The sequence below is a fragment of the Zootoca vivipara genome, chromosome 14 (genome assembly GCF_963506605.1).
Source record: "Zootoca vivipara chromosome 14, rZooViv1.1, whole genome shotgun sequence".
In the NCBI taxonomy this organism is placed as follows: Eukaryota; Metazoa; Chordata; class Lepidosauria; order Squamata; family Lacertidae; genus Zootoca; species Zootoca vivipara.
In genome coordinates this window covers 25,188,419-25,211,941 of record NC_083289.1, presented here as the reverse complement: position 1 = coordinate 25,211,941, position 23,523 = coordinate 25,188,419, and the positions used below count along the sequence as shown (strand labels likewise).

Below are 23,523 nucleotides of genomic sequence, written 5' to 3'. Positions count from 1 at the left end.
ATAGATGCTATTAAACAGACTTGAACCAAAGTCCAAGAGTCAGGAGCAGAGCTGCTGCAGAAACCTACTGTATTGTCTTTTCCAGGATTATAATGTCTTTCCATCTGAGCTTGGAAAACCCTCCAAACCCATGAATGCTGGCGTTATATGCTCATTTATGCCACTGTAAAGCAACAGAAATATATCGTTCAAAGGTTTTTGGAATACATCACCAGCAAGACCTTTGGTCTGGGATTTTCTGTTTGCTTCTGATTTTCATTCCTGTAATTCTGTAAAATGTCAAAAGGGAGGGTCTGGTTCATTAATTAAGCATGGCATGAGACTGTGGGGTTCTTGACCTGCCTTGCAGGGAAGTCTTGCAAAGAACCTCCAGCGCTCACTTGTTAGCTCAGAGCATCATTAGATGTGCCCTTGAAACATGGCTGGTGTGTTTTCACTGCTCAGCCCACAACTAATTGCAACTTTCTCAGAGAGGATCATTAGTAAGATGCTGAGTCAACATTCACTGATGGCTCCTTGTTCCTTTTTCAGGACAGGAGAGCCTCAGGCTCCTCTCATTGTGTTTTTCTTTTGCAGAATGTACCTGGCTTTGGATTCTTTGGTTCTGCTAGGTGTTAAGGAAAGATAGAAGTAGAGACTAATTCATCCCATGATGGTTTCAGCCTACTCGGGACTTAGCTCTTGGTAGCCTTGATAAATTGGGTCTTTGTACCTTCCCAATTATTTTGCAAGTCAGTGTGGTGTGTTGGTTAGAGATTAGAGCAGCCAATATGGTTGCACTACAACTCCCATCAGTCCCTCACACCATGGTGATGATGATTACCGGTATTTAATTTCTTTACCGCTCAATATGTTAAAAATATCTATAAGCGGTGTACAGAAAACTGAAGCAACAACAACAAATATTACCAAAATACAGTTACATATAAAAACATGATATTAATGCTAAGTAACTAATATCATCAACCCTAGCCAGCAAAGCCAATGTTCAGGAATTATGGAGATTAGTCTAGCAGAGTTCATGGCTGTGGTGAGGTTTGAACCAGAAACTTCCCATACCACATCTAGTTCTTAAGCCACTCTGCTTTGTAATTCCAGAATTACAAAGTTGATTCTCTCCCTCTCTCCCAAGGGGAAAATAAACCTTGGTGACTCAGATGTACCATGCATACTTTTAAGGTGGCTGTCAAACGAGGTGCCAACATGAATAAAATATGGGGGGCAGGTGAGCCCCACCCCATGTGCCCATCAACTGGTGGGGGGCTCTAATATTTTGTTGGGGGGGGCAAAGGGATCTTGGCCCCTAGGAGTTGGCTCCTATGTTGTCTTGCCTTAGTTAGTGCTGATTGGCTTGGGTATTTGCAGGTAACTCTAACCCCATGTCCTCCAGGTGTTTTGGACTGCAACTTCCATCCACTCCTGCCAGCATGTCAATGGGAAGGAGTGGTGGAAGCTGTATTCCAGAACATCTGGACAGCCCCAGGTTGACTACCTCTGCTCTAACTCATTGGAATAGCCTTCACTAACCTGGTGCCCTTCAGCTGTTTTGGACTGCAAGCCCCATCAGCCCTGGCCTGTATGAGGGCACAACTGGAGAGCACGGAGTTGGCAAAGATTGTGTTAGGACAACCTGCGCCACCAGCTATACCTAGTTAAACCACCTTAGCTGTGGGAAGCTTGTAATGCAGTTGAGTTCTTGGTTGACATGATGTCCTTCCAGCGATTGCCACGTCGGTGAGCCCTCGTGTCGATACATCATAGCGAGGTGACAGAACTTCTATTGCTTTAACGAGTTCATCTCTTTAAGCTCCAATTTGTTGAAGACCTGTCCACTTTTATCGAACTCAGAGTGGTGTCGAGCAAAACTAGCACTTCATCACCAATATGAAAGGATTTGATATGAAAGGAGTCAACCTGACTTTCTCTCCCCTACACACACACACACACACACACACACACACACACACACACACACACAGACACACCTGTTTTGACAGTTTGGGGAGATTGCTCTTGTACAATATGAGGATAAAAATGTATTTTCCAGGACAGAATAATTCCATTCCCACCCCCCTGCCGTGTTCGGACAGCAAAGCCATATGTCACAGACGTCCAATAATAAGATTATCTATGATCCAGAGGGGATTTGAAAGGAGCAAGGTTTTCAAGAGAGAAGTGAACTTCTAGCTCTTGAACCTAGTCTGAATTTTCTCTGGTGGACAGGGGGGAAGAAAGTCTTCAGGACACAGTATGCCAGAGGTGGGTGTGGCCAGAGGCAAAAGTGGGTGGGGCAAAGCGGGAGTATTTTTCCTTTGGTGCAAAGCTGCTTCAGGACGGCACCCTGAGAGGAGGAGGAGAAGCTGCCACCCAAAGTGATGAGATGAGTAAGAGGTTAGTTGGGAGGCTGCACCTCCCACCACCTCGCCAGCAGCAGCACTGCCACCACTCCCCACACCATCATGCCTCCCCCACTCAGATTGAGGCAGTGCCCATGCTACCACCTCCTGCCCTTCACCCCTGTCAGGTGCCTGGTACTCAACACTCACCACTGCCTGGTGCTTGCTGCCTCCTGGTCCCTAACCCTGAATGCCCTATTGCAGGCATCCGCAAACTTCGGCCCTCCGGATGTTTTGGCCTACAACTCCCATGATCCCTAGCTAAGAGAACCAGTTGTCAGGGACGATGGGAATTGTAGTCCAAAACATCTGGAGGGCCGAAGTTTGGAGATGCCTGCCCTATTGCATACTTTTGTTCTCCCAAAGTCACCCTCCTTGACTAGAGTTTACATAGCTTATAGAATCATAGAACTGTAGAATTGTAGAGTTGGAAGGGACCCCGAGGGTCATCTGATCCAACCTCCTGCAATGCAGGAATCTCAACTAAAGCATCCATGAAAGAAACTTTGGCTTAAGTGGATGGTGCATATTCTGCTTTTTTATATAAATAAATATGGTGAACTACATGTTCTGCGGCCTGTATACATTTTGCAGATTACAGATAGGTGCATGTATTTCCTTAGGTTTCATCATTCTGTGCATGCCAGTTACTCAGGGGGTCAATGAACTGTGTCATCAACCACCATCGTATCATTCTGGTCACCTTTCAGGAATGGTCCAACTATGCTCCAGTTGGCTCTGGCCATTCCTAAAAGACAGGTCTCAGAAGTTGGTGCTGGGAGACCATTGCTTTTTAAGCAAGGATCAGCTATGCTCCAGAGTCAGGGGTATAGCGAGGCACCGCGACACCCGGGGCGGCAAATTGCCATGCCCCCCGGGGGGGGGCACGGCATTGCTACATAACGACGCATGCATCGCTATGTAGAGGGGGATCGCAACCCCCCCCCCGTGAATTCAAAATGGAGCCTGGGTGCTCCGTTTAGGCTCCATTTAGAAGTAGTGGGGGGCACGATCCCACTCTACCTAGCATGCATGCTAGGTAGATAGCCTACTGGTGCGGCGCACCTGCCGCACCAGTGGGATATCTGCCTGGAGCCTGGGCGCTCTATTTAGGCTCTTTTTTGAAGTCGTGGGGGGGTGATCCCCTCTACGTTGTACGCATGCGCAGCATCCCACTGCACATGCATGCTAGGTAGAGGGGGGTCGTGGCCCCCCCCCGCGACTTCTAAACAGAGCCTAAACAGAGCGTCCAGGCTCAGGCGCCGATTGCAGGGTGGGGGTGCGGCCCCGAGTGCCACCCCCCCTCCAGCAGGCACCCGCGCGGCGCCCAATCGCTCGGCCGGCGTGCCTGCAGTTTGTTGTTGTTGTTGTTGTTTTCCCCCGAGGCTGTCGTGCAGAGGCGAGGGGCGGGGGGCAGCCCCGAATGACACACCTCCAGGGCAGTGCCTGGGGCAGACCGCCCCCGCCCCCCACTTGCTCCGACCCTGTCCAGAGTGCCTGACTTCAGTGGGGCTTGAAGTCACCCGTCAATCAGCTGGTCATTAGTGATGACTTCAAGCTTTGCTCCCAGCATGAATCAATTGCACTCAGGACTTCATAATCAGAAACTCTGGAGTGCAACTGATCTGTGTTTGTCTTGCATTTGAAAGCTGAATGCAAGGTCCACTTGCTGAGGAACAATCAGGAACACACCTTAAGGCTCCAAAAATTTTATTTTGCAGCCACATTTTAATCTGCCCAGATGCCACTTTTTTACATCAGATGTAGGGCAGGTGGATGAAGTTTGGGGAAAACATCATTGTGGAGCAAATTAGGATTCCTGGAGGGTCTAATCTGGTCCATAGGCCAGAGGTTATGAAGTTGCCTTTTACTGAATCAGGCAATTGGTCTATCTAGCAATTGGTCTATCTAGATTCCTAGTATTGACACTGGGAGCTTCTGCATGCAAAGCTGCTGCTCTTCTAATGAGCTACAAAACTATAACCAAAACTATAACCTTCCAAAACTATAACCCACACCTGCTTTGATCACTACACCACACTGCCTCTCACATCTCAACCTTCCAGGGGACCATATTCAGCATATTTTTATCATCCGTATTACAATTGCACAATGTATCTGTGTTCTTCACATAATGAACAAAACTTTCCTTGGCCTTAAGCTATTGATTAGAGAATGCGGGGAAAGGGAGTTTATAAAATTTGCAAAAAGGCTTCTCCTTTTAATGTCGGAAATGAACCTGGAGCTGAGACTGTCAGATCCATTGAGGGGCTGTGATGGCAATTTAACTCATTTAAATGATCGGTTTCCCTTTGATATGATTCCAGATGTACCTTTAGTGGGGGGGGGGACCATTCTCATCTGAAGTTTCTGGAAGAAGAAGAAAACTCAGGAGGGGGTGACGTTCAATGGAGCTCCTGTCCTTTTATCCTTGATTTAGTGAGCATATCAGATGCTCCGCTTTGTTAACAGCCCTTTTCATTTGTAAAATAAATCCAGCTATTTTATTGGGCTGTTTTTGTTAGCGATCACCAGCATAAATTTTGCGCTATGTGAGATTGGGGTAGGTATTACGGCACAGCAGTTGTCCAATTAAGTGGAGCATTGCTGGCAAAAAAAAAAGCCAGCTTTTCATTTTGCAAGTTATCTATGAGCTCAAGAGGACTTTGTGTGTGTGTGTGTGTGCGCGCGCGTGTGTGTGCGCGTGATTTTCATTTTGCAAGTTATCTATGAGCGCAAGAGGACTTTGTGTGTGTGTACTAGGACCATTGTACTAGGAACATATTCTATCCTGTGCTATTTAACCAGCTGTGGATCTCTTACTGCTGGCAACACAGAAGATAAAAGTCACCCGTTTTCTCCTAAAGAAAGGTGCCTTTTCTGCCCCAACATTCAAGAACGCCAAACATTCATACAGGTTTTTGGGGTTTTTTTTTTTAAGAGTTAGAAGATACCAGTAGCAGAGAGCTACTTTTGCAGAATCTGTTTTCACACCCATCAGGGAGAATTCAAACTGGATTTCCCATAGATCATTGAAAAATATCCCAGAAAGTTTACAATAAATATACAATGTGCATTAAAACACACACACACACACACACACACACACACACACACACGAAAACAGCACAAAAGTTTAAAAGAGCAGGATGAGAGCTAAAATGCTTCAAGGGTGTGGGAGGATGAAACATTGTTTGCCTAGTGCCCATTAGATGACAAGGTCAAGTGTGCACTTGGCCCTGTTTAGAAAATAGAAGTGATGGGGTGTCAGGACTGGTGGTCTGGAGAGGGGAGGAAATATTCACTGGAAATAATCTGCAATTAGGAAGGGTTTGATCCTCCCACGTTTAAAGCATTTATCTGGTAGACCAATGGGTGTTAGAATTCTATATGAAGGGAGAGGTTGAGTATATTCCTAGGAGGATAACCTTTTCTTATGTCTGGTCATCAAGATACTCTCAGTTCATCTGAGCTTGAGTTTAGAATGGAAAGAGATCTTTGCATGTATTGCTTCTGTCCTGTTTCTTTCTGTATGTAACATTCCGAGTTGTTCAGGGTTTCAGGGGCGTACCCAGGAGGAAGGAAGGAGGGAGGGAGGGAAGAGAGAGAAGGAAGGAAGGAAGGAAGGAAGGAAGGAAGGAAGGAAGGAAGGAAGGAAGGAAGGGGGGAAGGAAGGAAGGGGGGAAGGAAGGAAGGAAGGAAGGAAGGAAGGAAAGAAAGAAAGAAAGAAAGAAAGAAAGAAAGAAAGAAAGAAAGAAAGAAAGAAAGAAAGAAAGAAAGAAAGAAAGAAAGAAAGAAGGGGTGAGAGAGAGAGAGAGAGAGAAGGGAGGGAGGGAGGGAGAGAGAGAGAGAGAGAGAGAGAGAGAGAGAGAGAGAGAGAGAGAGAGAGAGAGAGAGAGAGAGAGAGAGAGAGAAAAGGAAGAAAGAAAGAGGGGGGAAGGAAGGATGGAAGGAAGGATGGAGCTCCCGTCCGCCTCCGCCCCCCAGCTCAGGCTGCTCCTCCCCCCCTCCCACGTTCCTGTCGCTGGCTGCAGCCACAGAGGGGGCAAAAACAGCCCGATTTTGGACTGCTTCTCCCCCCCCCACACATTCCTGTCGCTGGCTGCAGCCGCGGAGGGGGCGGAAACAGCCCGATTTCCATAACCCGCAGCGACTTTTCCCCTTCAGTTTTTGGAGGGAAAAAGTGTGGGTTATGGTCCGTAAAATACGGTATTTGTTGTTGTTGTTGCTTCTGGGGGGGGCAACTGCCCCCCCCCCGCCCCTCGCTGGGTACGTTCATGCAGGGTTTGTTGCTCCAGTTTCATTTTGCAATGATTCAGGAACTGCCCTGGGACTTTAGGGTGAAGGCTGGATAATAAATTGTAGCCACAGGAATCATCATCATCATCATGCCTCACCCTGCGCATACTATAGAACTTGCTCCCACAGCTTTCCGACAGGTATCTGGGTGGCCACTGTGAGAACAGGATGCTGATGCTAATGATGGATTAGATGGGTTATTGGTTCATCGTATGTTCTTTAATTTGAGGTTCCTTCCTCAGCCTGAATAAATCTGGTGCAGAGAAGAAAGCATCTGAATCTCACTGCTGATGGCTGTGCTTGAGAACACTTTTGACACATGCCCAGAGGATTGCTTCCCAGCAACCCAAAAGTACTTAGTCACATTTTTGTTAGTTTTCTTTTTTAAAAGCTCCTATCTCCCATTTAACAAGGTCTGCATACTTTCCCTGGTACCTAGGGAAAGGATGGAACTGTCGGTTTGGGTCCTCCAAGTTCCTCATTCTTCAAGTCTTAAATCCAGCTCTCCACATTCCTGCAGCAATTTGTGAATTTCTTTTTTAACCCCCATGAAAACTTGTCGGCATTTCAGTGACGATTTCTCCTAATAAACACATGCCATCTTGATTAATGTACACATTTCCCCTAAAATAATGCATTGTTAGAGTTCTTCATTGAGGAAGGGTGCATTTCAGAGGGTGGCAGCAATGTTTGGGTTCTCACATTGTTTCAGAAAGTGAGAGTTAGATAAGGTCACCTTTGAATGTGAACAGAACTGAATTTCTCCCCCATCCCTACTCATGTCAAACTATCTGTATTTTTTAGACCCAGACCCTGACTGTATCCTCCTGCTGCTTCTTGACCTCCCAGGTCTCATTCAGTTGCACAAAATGTTTAAAAGTCACCAGAGAGAGAGGTTGCCTTCAGTCCTTTGCTTCTCTTCCTCCTTGTCCTTCCTCTGCGTCTCCCCTGTGTTCATATTTGTGGCAGTCTCGTGGGATTTTGCAGTGACGTCCCTGGGTTTCGGCTTTGTGCCATGGCCTCTTTGCGACTTGTTGACATGTCTCTTCCATTTGGCTCCCTTAATTGGCAATGTGGGCATGTCGCATTGCATTTCCGTTGCCGCTGCCTTTCGGTACCGCAGGGGCCCAGTACCTTAACTTTACACTTCAGACTGAGTTTATTTCATCTCCATTTCACAGGGCAATCTAGCCTTCACCAATCTCCTTCCTTCCTTTTCATCCACTTTTAACACTTAGGAATTTTTATATTGCTTTGTCAAAGGCACCTGCTTAGAGACCCGTCTGGCTCTTTGCATATCAAGAGCAGGGAGCTGGTTTCGTTTGTGGTTCAGATTCCAAATTGGAAATGGGAGGGGGGTAACGACCTGAGAAATGATTGAAAACCTCTACAATAGAATTAAAGCCTTTTATTTCACTTTCTATTTAACTGCATTCCTCAGGGGCCCTTTGAAAGAAATGTATGCAAATCTTAGAATTTAATTCCATGCCTCACAAATAGCCTCCAAGCAGCCTTCTGACCACTGCAGGGGAGAGTGTGTGTGTGTGTAAAGTATAACATGTGAACAGGGCTTGCATGGATGCTGTCCTGCTGTAGGTACAGACAAATCTGCCACTCTGGCTTTCTCAATCTTCCAGTCTTAAATTCAGCTTTCCCAACTTCCACCTCCACTTCCCAGTCCTAGCTGGAGATACTTCCAGGGATTGAAACTGAGACCCTCTGCATGCAAAGCAGGTGTCCCATCACTTAGCTTGAACCTTTGCCTAAACGCTGATAATAGTCTGTTAGATCATTAAAAGCAACAACAACAAATGCTCTTAGAGTATAATCCAATTGGAATGAGGTTTTGTTTGTTTGTCCTGCAACTTAATCTTGAATGCTTCCAGGAGCAGATCTTTAAACTTTGCTGAGATGCGCTTGGGCATCTATGGAGCTCCTTCACTTAGGTTATCTCCATGGCCTCTGGAAGGACTCCAGAAACTTGTATGAATAGTAAGTTGCAGAAATGTTTTCCTTCCTCTCTCATAATGCTAGAACTGGGGGGGGGCATCCAATGAGACTGAATGTTGGAAGATTCGAGACGGGCAATAGAAAGTACTTTCAACACACAGCACATAGTTAGCATATGGAACTCATCCCCACCAGGGGTAGTGTTGACCACCAAGTCGGATTACTTTACAAGATGATGACTACCAGCCACAATGGTTAGGTTTTACCTCCATTGTTGGGCTTCCACTTGGAGCATCGGGTTGGCCACTGTGTGAGCAGGATGCTAGGCTAGGTGGACCTTTGGCTTGATCAACCAGAACTCTTCTTATGTTCATAGCAGTGGAAAGTGAATGGTGATGCTTATGCAGCCCTTGAAGTTCACTACGCCCTGGGAATGATTTACAACAGGGCATTCATCAATTCAGTAATTTAGGGCAGCCACAAAGCACCTACACCTGCATGCAAAACAGGGTCCCTTTTGCCCATACTTGGTACCTGGATAGTTGCAGTCCTTCCTTTTCCTACTAAATATTCATGGCATAAACAAAGTCCCCGGTTTTCTGTTTGAACAACGCAATGAGTTTGTTTTACCGCTTTGACCTTAAATAACAAACTGATCTTACATGGCAAGGAGGCTGAATAACAATGCGGTTCAGTCAAACGCTTGACTGCACTCTCACTCCTCCTCACCCTTTTCCTTTATGAATGTTTTCATGGCTGAAATGGTTGGGTCCACCCAGGCCCTCCTGCCAGGGCACACTAAAAGAGAGTTTTAATCAGAGGAGGTATTTCCAGCTGAACCCATTCCACTGGAAATTGGAATTTGCCTTATACTGAGCCAGATCATTGAATCCATCTAGTTCCACACTGACTGGCAGCAGCTCTCTTGGGTTACAGACAAGGAGTCTCTCCCAACCCTAGCTGGAGGTGCCTGGGATCGAACCTGGAACCTTCTGCATGCATGGCTGATGCTCTAACCTCTGAGCTATGGCCATTCCCTGTTACTGCCCTGAGAAAAAAATAACTCTCCTGGGGGGGGGGGGAGTGTTTTGCATTGCTCAAGTGTCTGTGCTCATGTTGATCTCCGTGGGCTCTGTGGCTTTTTATCTGCCAGACTACCAAGCATTTCCTTGAGTGGCCTCTTGATTGCCCAGCCCTATCAATAGGCAGGGTGAGGCAGCCGCTTCAGATGAGAGATTCCAAGTGGCAGGCAACAGCAGCTAGTCCGCTGCCCCATGTCAGCTTCCGGACACGCAGTATGAGACAGGCAACAGCACAGTTCTTTGCACTGTGCAAATGTTTGCCAGGGAGTGGACATTTGCAGAGGAGTATGCCAGCCAGGATGGGATGCTTACCCCTTCCCCTCCTGGCTCCCACCCATGGAGTCTCCCCTGAATGCCCCTCTAACTGCGCTTAACCTGTTTTCTGCCCACTAAGCTTTAAGGGAAAAGGCTGGGGAGGGGGCATTTGCAAGGGGGAATCAGCAAGTACAGAAAGGATGAATCCTCCCTCCTCTTGCCTGGCTACCTTCTCCTACAAATGGACCCATTCTCTCTTCCCACCTCCCACCCCGCCAAATGTTCCCACATTTGCATTATCTCAGCATGTTCAGGTTTGCTGAGATATCACGTAGTTCCTCCCTCAGCAGACCTGCAAGTTCTCATCCATGCTACAGGATTCCTGGGGCTGTTTATCTCACATCATGACCCGTCCTCCCTGCCCAGTATTTTATCATTAGCACCAATAACAGCACCTGCAGAGAGCTATTAGCAGCGCTCCAAGAGGAAACTCATCCTTCCAGAGATCATTGTTCTTTTTGGAAGGCTAAAGACATGAGTGTCCTGCCTGGGGCTGATGGGCGTTGCAGTCCAAAAACATCTGGAGGGAAGGCTGATTCAGAGTTTTAGATCTGTTGTGTATGTACCTGAGAAACACCCCTCTTAATTTCCACAGGAACCCAATTAGGGAACTCAGTCTGTTCTCCCCACTTTGATATGGAAAGCCATATGTTCCCCTTGCGGGGGATTGCTTGTCAGGAGCTGAGGTGGGTTAATTGTAAATGTTGCCCTTAAGTTAGCAAATACACACATCCATATCTAGGATCTGCATCAGTGCACTGGAATGTTTGAGGAGGACATCCCGCAGCATTTAAATAAATCCACGGTTTATGAAATAAATCGGCTTATCTGGCATAGCAGATTCTGGGATCAAGCAGCTCCCTATATTTTGTCACTCAGACCTGCAGAGATAAAGGTGTCTATTGGAACCTTTCACCTACTCTCTGGGTTTTATAAACATCTGTGGCCCCTGAAAATTGTACATTTCCTACAGCACCCTCCCTTGATGGGGAGCAATGGGTTTTATTTCACCAAATTCCATATGTGTCTCTTTTAATGTACTCCTCTTCATACCCTTGCCTTTTATAATGTACTCTGCTTCATACCCTTGCTGGGGGGAAAACATACGAGAAAAAGGTGCATTTTGCATTTTTGAAAGAGAAACAGGAAAAGAAGAAATAAATACAACATTCTCCCTAAATCAGTAGTTTTTCCTGTTGATGGCCACATTCCCTTGGGAGTTATCTGTTGGGGGCCACATCATGGGCAGTGGGTGGGGCCTGAGCCAAAGGTGGGGGAGGCAACCCCATTTTCTCTCTCTTTTTGGCAACCCTTTTGAGGCCCTAGGACAGGCATCCCCAAACTGCGGCCCTCCAGATGTTTTGGCCTACAACTCCCATGATCCCCAGCTAACAGGACCAGTGGTCAGGGATGATGGGAATTGTAGTCCAAAACATCTGGAGGGCCGAAGTTTGGGGATGCCTGCCCTAGGATTCCATCCTCCATAGCTAACTCATCTTCTTTTACTCTTCTTGGCACCAGTCAGCACAAGGGGTAAGAAGACTGCTTCTCCGTGACTAATAAGTCTGCCTTTCATTGCTGATTGGGCATTTCTAGGATGTCAGAGACTGGGACTGCTGTAGAAACACAAATGGGTCTTCATCCTCTCCCTAATCCCCGTGACCCTTGACCCCTACACCTCTGCAGGGGACCCCCTCAAATGTGCACCTGTCTCACCTGAAGCCTGATGCAGTCCATGCAAGCTGCCATTCACCATGAAGGGTGGAAAGAGTCAGGTATCCATATTGTGTCTGCCCCCACCCCGCTAATATGACAATTTCCATTGTATAATTTCAATGAGAAAATACATGGATAAAAACCACAGCAAAAAAAAATCAATAAGAGAGAGAAAGGGCAGTGGGATTGATCAAAGTTTCGTTCTTTGGCTAAAATCAGCCAGCGGAGTGGGAGCGAGAATTAGATCCAGAATCCAGCTTTGGGTGGGAGACTAACCATTTTGTCTTACGATATCTTTCTCATGGAAATTATATTATGGAAATCTCCATAACAGCCAGGGGAGGAGAGACACATACAATACAGATACCTGTCCTCACCCCCCCCCCAAAAAAAACATTGTGGCGAAGAGCAGCTTGCATGGGGGGGGGAGGGTTAACATGGGGAGGAGGAGGCAAGCATTTCCATTGAGCTCAGGAACGGAGAACAACCCTTTCAAATCAGCCCTTTAAGCTGAAATCCCACAGCAAACAATTAACTGCCGACGAATCTTCACGTGGTCCATATGGAATCCTCAGCTGTGGGGAAAAGAGGCATTAAATATCAGTCTATTTATGGCGAGATTCCTTAATATAGCCATAACACCTTTCCCCTGCTTCCCGGGGGGGGGGGGGGTTATACATTTTGAATTTAATTCACCATCCTTTCTCGTTTCATGCTGCCTCCAGTGGTACCCTTTTCGCTGGAATGTTCGGTACTGATTAAGTTGCCAAACTGCCCAGAAGGAAAAGGGTGGGAGAGAAGGAGGGAGAGAACGGTCACCATATGGAGCCCAGATGTTGATTAATTTCGGTAAATGGGATAGGAATCTGAAACACCATATTGCAAGAGAAAAGATCCGCTAACACTTGATCCCCAGCCTAATAGAATATATACTCATTAATGACTGGCAAGGAAGAGAGCCTGTTGCAATCATCGTCAGAGGTGGGGAGGTTGTGGGTGCGTCAATTGGATAGGAGTGCTCACGTGCATCTCATTCCGTAAGCCCGGCTCCCCAAATTGAGGTGAAAATGTTAATGATTTTTGCATTTAGAATTAATCCCTTCTTGGAGCGGCTGCAGCTGATTTGAGTCATAAGTTTCCTGGTATAGAAGCTCACCAGGCAATCCTATGTCCGTCTACTTAGAAGTAAGCCCCACTGTGTTCAGTAGGCCTTGCAGTCTGGCAACTGTGCATAGGATTGAAGCCCTCCTAGCCGTCCCACCACCCTCAAAAGCTCTGTGGGATGGTGGCCTGGGAGAGGGCATTCTCTGTGGCCACCTCTAAGGACAGGCACCCCCAAACTTCGGCCCTCCAGATGTTTTGGACTACAATTCCCATCATCCCTGACCACTGGTCCTGTTAGCTAGGGATCATGGGAGTTGTAGGCCAAAACATCTGGAGGGCCGAAGTTTGGGGATGCTTGTCTAAGGAGATGTGCCTGGCACTTTCATTGTGCAGTTTTCAGCAGATGTAGAAGACACATGTCTTCATCCTGGCCTTCCACCAAACCTGAGGAAAGCAGACTAGCTTAGAGGAAGCAGCACTGCTTCTGCTTGCCTCACACAATCCCTCACGCTGCCTAATGGTAGGGCCGGCCCTTTCATAGGAAATGCTTGGCAGTCTGCCTGATAAAAAGCCATAGTGGTCATGGAATAGCACCATATTTTGAACAGCTTCATCTTAATGCTAAACAGTTGGGACAAATAGCAGTTGTGGGGGGTGGCAGGAAACCAGGGAGGGACCCCGATCAGATCAAGAGGTGGCCAGATGTCAAAGAGAAAAACAACCACCAGACTTTTAGAGGACATCTGAAGGCAGCCCTGCTTAGGGAAGCTTTTAATGTTTAATAAATTATTGTATTTTAATATTTCTGTTGGAAGCCACCCAGAGCGGTTGGGGAAACCCAGCCAGATGGGTGGGGTATAAATTATTATTATTATTATTATTATTATTATTATTATTATTATTATTATTATAGCACACTCCAGAATGGTGGGGACATGACTGTTTTCTTTCTTCAAAACAAAAGTGACCAGTTTAAGCGCACTTTTAAAAAATGTGTGTTTATCACAAAGCCATGTAGTGTTGGCCTTGGAGGGGAAGTTCCCTCATCCCTCATTTCTTGCTCAGTGAATGCCAAGCTCTTCTGTCTCTGAACTAAAGGAGTGGCCTTGAGGATTATTATCATGCGAAGGTTGATGGAACCCTTTTTCTTCTGAAGTTTCTCCACATACCCCTTGACTTTAACTGCTCCTACCACACATTATTTTGGGCACCATCCTTCTCAACGAAAAAGGTCCACCTGTGTACAAGTTTTCCCTGGCCACTGTGAGAAAAAGATGCTAGACTAGATGGGCCCCTGGCATGATCCAGTAGGAGGTCCTCCTTATGTTTGCTGGTTTCCATTGTGCTTCAGTAGATGAACGCAAAAATGTGACTGTCTGACTTAATGTTTTGAGATTCCATAAAGCATATATATTCAGGCCTTTCCAGATGGACTTTAGTTTTGCAACTTTCTTGGGGCACAGACATTTCCCCTCCCTTTTATTTGTGCTAATTTGCAGAGCATCTCATACATTGATTTTGCAATATAAATAATACATCATTATGTATGCTCAGCAGTTTCTCTGGGATTTGAAAAATATCACTTCTTTGGGGCCTTGTTTGTTTGTTTGCTTGCTTATTTTGCCTCTGCGAGGAGACCAAGCTTCGCACGGCATTAAGCCCTTGTCGTCTTTTGTGATTAGCGCTTTGTCCGTGATGTTTTTCTTAATGAGCAAACAGCTGTTCAGAGAGATTTGCCATTCTACCTTTCCCACCTCCCGCTGTACGGCTGCCAATAATTTGTCCCTGTTCTCCTTTTGCACCAATCCAAAAGAAACCATTGTAATGCTGTCATTTCCTGGGAAACAATGGACATTGTGTAGAAGGACTTGGTCTAAGCTGGAGGTGGCAATGGTTGGATAGCCCAGGCTGCTTTTCAGACCCGGCGATGCTTCCTTAGGATATTGAGAATCTCAGCTTTGCTGCTATGAGGTTTCAACCTTTCAAGGATACCTTTAAATGTAATGCAAAACCTGAAAGTCGTTTCAACAAGTCAAGAGGCACAGATTCATAGCAGTTTCCCACTTCTGCAGTATTTCATGGTCACTTAAGAACATCATAAGAGCCTGCTGGGTCAAACCAACAGGCTATTTAGTCCAGCATCCTATTCTCACATTGGCCACCCAGATGCCTGTGGGAAGCTCACAAACATAATTCAAGCACAATAACACACTCCACATTCCTGTATTTTCCAGAAACCAGTATTCAGAAAAACTGACACTGGAGGCAGAGCAACAGCCATCATGACTAGTGGCCATTGGCAACCTTCCTCTCCACGAATTGGTCCAATCCTCTTTTAAAATCATCCACGTTGGTGGCTATCGCAGTTTCATGTGGGAGTGAGTTCCATAGATTAACTGTGCACTGTTTAACTTCTGGTGTTATTCGTTTCCTACACAGGATGCTGGAAGCAACATGCAGATTGTTCTGTGAATCTTTTTCTCTGTGTCCATTTACATGTTATGAGATGCTGCAGGCCACTGTGTTGTTCTGTTATACCTTAGGGGCAGACTGAACCAAGCTTACGCCCTCTAGTTGCTTTGAACTACAACTCTCAACAGCCCCAGCATTACTGTATATGGCCATGCTGCCTGGGGCTAATGCAAGTGGTGATCAAAACATCTGGAAGTTACCAAGCTGAAGAAGGCTGCCTTAGGAAATTACTCTTTCTGAGCATTCTTCCAGATGCCCTCAGGGATTCTGCTGTATCATCCTTGAGTTTGGGCTTCTCAGTAGAGATGGGCAAGTTCTACAATCCTCTTATTAGCTTCTGTGCTGGACCTTCTTCCTCTTATTAGCTTCTGAGCTTCTCCTTCTTCCTCAGCTTGGTTTCATTTTGGTTTGCAGGGAGAAGACTGCTCTGTCGTTTGTGCAGCCGGAACATATGGAGGCAACTGCTCATTGGTTTGCAACTGCAGAAACGGTGGCGGGTGCTCCCCAGTGGATGGTTCGTGCTTCTGCAGAGAAGGTAAAGGTTGTCCTGTTTCAAGGGCTACCATGAGGTAGCATAAATCATACTCTCCTGTGCTAAAATGTTCACCAAATGGCTCCAGGCTGTGAAGCAGGTCAAGATCTCTCGAGTTGGTAGTAAATCATAACATGGAGTGTTATGCTGCCCTTCGGGGTCGATGTTTGTGTTTTTCCAGGAATCAGGTAACATTGGTGTACTCCTGCTACTATGATATGGTTGACGCATGTCTGTCAATTGACAATAAGTGATGGCTTTCGCATGTTGATGGGCTGTCATAGAGCAAATGCCTAAGTCACATTGTGTTTTACTTCCAAATACTTGTGTGTGTGTGTGTGCACTGTACACCTAAAAATGTTAACAATATTTCATTTTATTAATAGCAGTATTTATTATTTAACAATGTGACCTCTGATTGCACAGTAAATTGTGTATTACTCTGCATATCATGTAGGTACAAGTATCAGGGATGGCTGCAGTTCTCTGAGTGAACGCTCAGCAGCTGGAACACACAGCTGGAGCACACAGGAACACCAAAAGCTGCCTTACACTAAGTCAGATCATTGGTCCATCATGATTGGCATTGTCTACACCAGGCATAGGCAACCTTGGCTCTCCAGATGTTTTGGAACTACAACTCCCACGATCCCTAGCTAACAGGGCCAGTGGTCAGGGATCATGGGAGTTATAGTTCCAAAACATCTGGAGAGCCAAGGTTGCCTATGCCTGGTCTATACTGACTCTGCACAAATCTATGGCACTTAGGTAGAAATTTCACGTCCCCTCAGACCATGAAGATTTTCAACTGAATGTTCTCACAGACTTCACTTGTGAAAGTTGAATTCTGATGGCTTGATTCCTGTGCTTGTTTTCGGCTTGGCCATTCCTTTGTGGTTAACACAGCCTTCCCCAAAACACCAGCCCTCACCATAAATTCCAAAGCATGTTCTGCCCTACTGATTGGAAACATGGCAAGAAATCTAGATGGCACAGTTGCTGTGGGTGTGTGACATGCACAACTGCTATCATCTCTAAAATGGATGCCTTCTCCAAGAAAGATCTGCAGGGCAGGGTAGCCAAGATGATCCAGTTTTCTAGGGCAAAGGACAAGATGGTGCCGCCTATTCCATGCACTGAATAACTGGCAATTGACTCCTATTTCAGCACTGGTGACTGGACAGCGCACTTGTACTTCACTTGAACCACATACACACCCCTGTCTGCTCCACACCCCTCAGCTTCTGCCACCTGAGGCAGCTTCCTTGTCCTTCCTAATAGCAGGGTCTGCTCTAACGGGGGTAATGGTTGGCACATCTGACTTGTGCTCTGTCTTGTTCCAGGGTGGCAGGGAGCAGATTGTTCCATTCCGTGTCCGAGTGGCACTTGGGGTCTCAACTGCAACCAGTCATGTTACTGTGCTAATGGAGCCGCCTGCAACCCTATGGATGGATTCTGCCTTTGCTCTCCTGGATGGCAAGGGGATTTCTGTGACCTGCCCTGCCCTGTAAGTCTACTTTTGATCCTTATCCAGGTCAGTAATTAGGGTGCCATTGACCTAAGAACAGCATCCAAACAAAGGGAACAAAATGTGTTTTCAGTGTTGTGCATGAAAATGCCCAGATCAGTGGTTCACAAATATGCTAGGACATCCACCCCACCCTGCCTCATGTAGGCTGCAAGGTCCCTCCAACTTTTGCAGAAGGAGACACCTGTACACAGAACAACTCTGTTTTTGCTTTGCTTTTCAGATCTACATCCTAAAACAGTTAAAATGTTTGAAAAGCAATCAGTTAAAAACATCTAAAAACTATTACAGTTAAAACATTCTAAAAGCAATGTTATCATTAAAAACATTATTCCATCCAATGATCTTGTGGTTGCCAAGAACAGTTTTCTTCAGCCACCAAACAGGAAAGGTTTCAAATCCCTCCTGAAAGTTAATAATGGTGGAGAAGCACTTTACTAGGGAGGGCATTCCACAACCATGGAGCCACCCCTGAAAAGGCCCTGCCATGAGTGAGTGCCAACCAGGGAGGCCCGGGTGGCAGAACCACCAACAAGGTCTCACCTGCTGATCATAGGGTCTGAGATGGTTGGTACTTGGAAAAGGCAATAATTTCTGTTTCTTTTTCTGGAAGGACGGGACATACGGCCTGAACTGCAGCGAACACTGTGACTGTAGCCATGCAGATGGATGTGATCCAGTTACAGGTTATTGTTGCTGCCTTGCTGGTTGGACAGGTAAAAATGGCAAGCTGACAATTATGTTATCCTGTAGCTCTATCCATGACCAGTTCAAGTGCCACACTTTGCCTTTAAACCTTTTTAAAAATCCCATTGAGGCCACTGAGATCTTCATTGATGCCTTAAGGGCTCCTCCAGACTGCTGGTGGTGTGTGTGTGTGTGTGTGTTGTTTTGTTTTTTGCAAGTGTCTTCTGGAACATGTCATTGATGCAGTAATAGTGTATTAGTGATGGATTTGTACGGGATCAACCACAGATCATTCTGCTTTATCAGATGCTCTGTGGTGCTTCCCGAATGATACAACATCATATTTGTCACACACATCCTGGACCATTTGTGGCATAAAGGGTTACAGGACTTCAGCATCAACTGATGGCACATGCACTGATTAGAAATGTCCTGAAACTATTTGCAAGCACAAACAATATTGAAAGCACATCACCCCACAGAGGCCTGGGCAGAGGATGCTCCCAACGGAGACTGGCCAAATGTGAATGTGAGGCCAGGATCTTACCTTCAGAGGCAGCAGTGGCAGCAGCAGGGTTGCTGCAACAAACAGCTGTGCAAGCCTTTGGGAGGCAGAGATGCGAGAGGGCATCAGAGGAGGGAGGGAAGGAAAAACAGACAGAGGCCAATGTTGCCAGGGTGTTGCCAGAGGCCAGAGGCCAGGGTGCCACAGCACAGTGGTTGAAAAGGACTGGTCTAGAGTAAATCCCAGAATTCTCCCAGGTGCTGCCCTCCTGTTTTGATTGTCAGTGTTACACATGGACAAATATTGCAGCACACTTTATTATTCACATTTTACTGAGTCTGAAGCTGAGAGGCAGAGTAAGGTTGCCCATTTAAGACTGTGTCTGAGGTGGGAATCACTTGCCAACAATGGCTCTGTTTAATTCAAACATCCAGCGGTTTCTGCCGCTAATGGTATTATTTTTAGCAATGCTGGTTCAACGTTGCCGCTGTGACTGCAGAGTCACACTGAGCAACAGCTGTGGCTCTGAAGATACATTAGTGATAGGATTTCTTGGGAGAATTGGCTGCTCCCCTCAACAGGAGAGATCCGGACCAGCATTAAAACCAGCCACCAAGTTTTGGGTTCTGGAGCGCCGAGCCTTAATTACTGGCGATGGACAACTTTGGCCGCCTTCTCTCTGTCGAGCGGTGTCATCATCACAGCAGCAAGCCCTCCCCAAAAAACAATGGGGTTGCAGAGGAAGTGATGTGAAGGGCTCCCAAATCAAAGGGCAACTTTTTATAATTAAACAGCATGGAAGGAAGGAAGGAGGGAAGGAGAGGAGAGTGAGAGATGGGGGTTGCGTTGCTTAGGAACCATTTGTAGCGGGGCCTTGGCAGTGCACAGTTCCATCCGCCGGCCAAGCTCCCCCACTGCCCTTTTGATTGACGGCCCTTGCAGTCATCCCTCTGAAGTGCCAGGTGCTCACTGGCCTCTTGCTGTCAGGGGTGAACTCCATAAGGGCAACTACACAAGGTTGTTGTCACTCAAACAACAAAGAGCGTTGCTGCACTGTTACCAAATTTATTGTGACATAAACAGGGACTGTCAGCAAAATAGGGTCAGAAGATCTAGACCCATTAGAGGAGTCTGCTGCATCAGGCCAGTGGCCCTTCTAGTCCAGATTCCGGTTCTCACATTGGCCAGTCAGATGCCTGTGGGAAATAGAGGAGAGGTCATGCTTTACACCACCTGTTTCTTAAACTGGAAAAGTTCTTGCAGATGCCTCTTTGCTTACTTAGAGAAGAGGCCATGTGGCTCCCAATTAAAGAGGATCATATCGGGGGTGGCCAACTCCCAATAGACTGTGATCTACTCACAGAGTTAAAAGCTGGCAGTGATCTACCCCCTTTTGGGGGGTTCAGGTCAAAGTTATTGAGCTTTTTCTAGGGAGGGGGAAAGCCATGCTTTTTGGGGTGCAGGGCAAAAATGTTGGCCTTTTTCTAGGGGAGCCAAACTTGTTGAGCTTCTTTGGGGGGAGCCAGTGATCTACCACAGATGTCCAGTGATCTACCAGTAGATCATGATCTACCTGTTGGACGTGTCTGATATATGTGACCAGTCCAACAAGCATTGCTGTCTAGACAACATTTGCCCTCTGTGACATCGTTCCAATCTCTCTATGGAGTCCGTGGTTGGCTGGGATCACTCCAGAGGAGCGAGATCAGTGAAGGGAAAATGGCATCCACCCTGAGAAATTAATGACAATAAATAGGAGTGAATGTGGCCTTTAATTTTAAGACCAAAGCGAGGGTGTTTTGGTGATCATTTTGAACTCCTTAAAGCTGGCTTAGTCAACCTGGTGCGTCCAGATCTTTTCGACTACAATTCAAGTTGAGCTCAGATGGTATAACCATATATATTGGGGCTGATGGGAACTGTAATTCAGCACATTAGGTTGGCGAAGGCATAATGTTCATCCTGAAACTATTTGCAGATGAACACAGGTTAAAAAAAAAAAGCAAGCAAGCAAACTTCCTGTATGTAGAAAATCAGCATCTGTAGGGGAATGCTAGCCCAGCCTTCCACTTGCTGGGATTTTTATTTATTTATTATTTGGGAAACATTATTTTAAACCTACACTTTCCAGTCCTTGCACTCTGAAGTGGTGTGTTGCTAGCAGCACATAATATTTGTGAACTGCAATATTTCTGGCTTTGAAGTTTGTGTATTAGTGTGTTTGGAGAAACATCTTAACACTTTTAAAATCCTGTTAGGAACATAGGAAGCTGCATTATATTGAATCAGACCATGGGTCCATCTAGCTCAGTATTGTCTGCCCTGACTGGCAGCAGCTCTCCAGGTTTTACGTTTCTAATCCCTGCTTGGAGAATCTGGGGTTTGAACCTGGGACTGCCTGAACAACTCTTGATGGTTTGCTGTTTGCCGCGATGCTTTTGGCATGCTGTGAGATTTCCTATTCCTATTTACAAAGCTTGTAAGAAAATTATACTTGCAGTTTCAAGTCCCAGGGATCAGACATCAGATTCTTATGGCTTTCATATTATTGTTTGAAGTTGTGAACTGTATCATGTTGTCCGTTTTGGAAACATGACATTATCAATAATAGAGTGCCAAACTTGATGGGGTGGGGAGGGGGAGGAATTGCTGCCCTGATTTTTTTACTAATTAGAGATGGCCTAGAAAAGATCAGAAAAGTTCAGGAATTTCTGAAGATTTTGCTCTCTGCAGCTCATGAGGGTAAGCCAGTTCAAATGACTCTCTGATGCTAATGGCCAACGAAAGTCTGATCTAAAAAAAGTTATTCTGTATGTTCACCCCCCCCCAAAAAAAATGGAATTTGCATTGATGTCAGGAGCTGAGTGCAAGAGATCAATGGGAGGGGAAATAACTGGGTTTTCTTTCCTCTTTAAAGTAGGTTCTCAAGATACTACTCATTAAAAAAAACCTCACAGAAACTAATAATATGAGCGAGGCAGACAGGAAGCACAGGGGAGAGAACTTGGATAAAAGTCTTCAAGGGGTTCGTTCAGGACTTCTGTGTCTTAATTTTTTCCTTAACATTTGTCACCCATCTTATCAAGTCAGGTAACAGCAACATACAGTACTGAACAACCCCACCCTGTGATAAATAACCGACATCCATACTGGTAGCAACCACAGAACAAGCAGGCACAGACAGATACAGTAGCAGATAGAGAACAAACATCAACATCACGCCTATGGGGACACCAAAAGGTCACCATGACCTCTGGGACGCCCACAAGCAGGAAGAAGAAGGAGGAGGAGGAGGAGGAGGAGGAGGAGGAGGAGGAGGAGGAGGAGGAGGAGGAGGAGGAGAAGCGTTTGGATTTGATATCCTGCTTTATCACTACTCTTAGGAGTCTCAAAGTGGCTAACATTCTCCTTTCCCTTCCTCCGCCACAACAAACACTCTGTGAGGTGAGTGGGGCTGAGGGAAGAAGTGTGACTAGTCCAAGGTCACCCAGCAGCTGCATGTGGAGGAGTGGAGACGCGAACCTGGTTCACCAGATTACGAGTCCACCGCTCTTACACTACACCACACTGGAAGTGAGCACAACAGCATTCTCTTCACTTGTGATTCCCAGAAAGTATTCAGAGGCACCCCTGTGGGTGTGTTGGACGTATTGCTATCTCACATTTGCCCTTACTTCCTAAAGCTTTGTGTGACCTCCTGCCTCACTGTTCACTTAGCATAAGAGCATAACAAGAGCAGCATCCTGTTCTCACAGCGGTCACTAACATCCCTGTGAAAAGTCTTCAAGCTGGACATGTATGCAATAGCATTCTCCTCTACTGTGGCCTCCAGCAACTGGTATTCAGAAGCATTATTGCCTTCAACATTACTGCACAGCCATCGTTACTGGTAACCTTTGATAGCCTTAATCTTCATGAATTTGTCTGATCCTCTTTTGAAGTCATCCAAGTTGGTGGTCATCGAAAGGTTCTGTGGTTGCACAGTGAACAAGGAGAGCACCAGGCCAGACTCAAGCTATTTATATCAGGGCTGGTCAGCCCAGAAACTTCATACTGCCTATCAGTCACAGGAGCTGGAACCTGCCAGGGAAGTTCGGGGAACAAGCAGATCAAGCCAAGCCAGGCAGTGTCAAGACAGGTCTCTCTAAGGCAGGCATGTCAAACCTGCGGCCCTCCAGATGTTTTGGCCTACAACTCCCATGATCCCTAGCTAGCAGGACCAGTGGTTGGGGAAGATGGGAATTGTAGTCCAAAACATCTGGAGGGCCGCAGGTTTGACATGCCTGCTCTAAGGAATTCAGGACTCTGGTCAGCTTCCAGTGGATCCTGATGCCTGGAAAATGTTGTCTCAGCCAAACCCTGGAGCCAACTGAAGCCTTATGGAGGCTGGCAAGGCTAGCATTACACTTGACCCCCTCCCCCCAGCCAGGAGCCAGCATTGCTGACTTCAAGGGTCCTTGTCCAACTCTGCAGTCACTGACGTCTACACTGTGAAAGTGGTGTTAATCCCCTAAGTAAGGTGAGAAGACCAGAAGGATCCAGGGGGAGCTGTTGAGGGGGCCCCTCCAAGTGGAGCAGCTTGTTATTGCCTCCTCATAATATTACCTTATTCAAGGTAGAGTGGCTTGATTCGGGACTCGCAAAACAACATTGCTGACCCCTGTTCCCTTCTGCGTTGAGTTTACATTTTTCATGGTAGACTTGGATCCTCAGGTATCCTGTAGTTTTTGGTAACAGTGTGCAATTCCCTCTGCCCTTGCTAAGACAGTGTTCAGAGATGCTACCCCAGAGTTGCAGCTGCCTCTTCTCCTGCCCTCTTTCTACCTCCTGCCTGATCCACCAGGTGATGGAGAAATAGTGCTAGCAGCAAGTACCACTAAAAATGTCATGAATGTAAACATGCCCATAAATCTTCAGTGGGGCTGAGCTGGGGATAT

General features: G+C 46.4%; 1 protein-coding gene across 3 annotated transcripts in view; it reads left to right on the top strand.

The window, feature by feature from the left end:
• The window catches only part of MEGF11 (multiple EGF like domains 11), a 247,160-nt gene that overhangs the window by 156,889 nt on the left and 66,748 nt on the right, over nt 1-23,523 (top strand). For all 3 annotated transcript variants that reach the window (XM_060282925.1, XM_060282926.1, XM_035131062.2), the window contains exons 9-11: nt 15,749-15,869; nt 17,210-17,373; nt 18,008-18,110. In XM_060282925.1, coding sequence (XP_060138908.1) covers nt 15,749-15,869; nt 17,210-17,373; nt 18,008-18,110 — 388 coding nt within the window. The remainder of the gene's footprint in view (nt 1-15,748; nt 15,870-17,209; nt 17,374-18,007; nt 18,111-23,523) is intronic.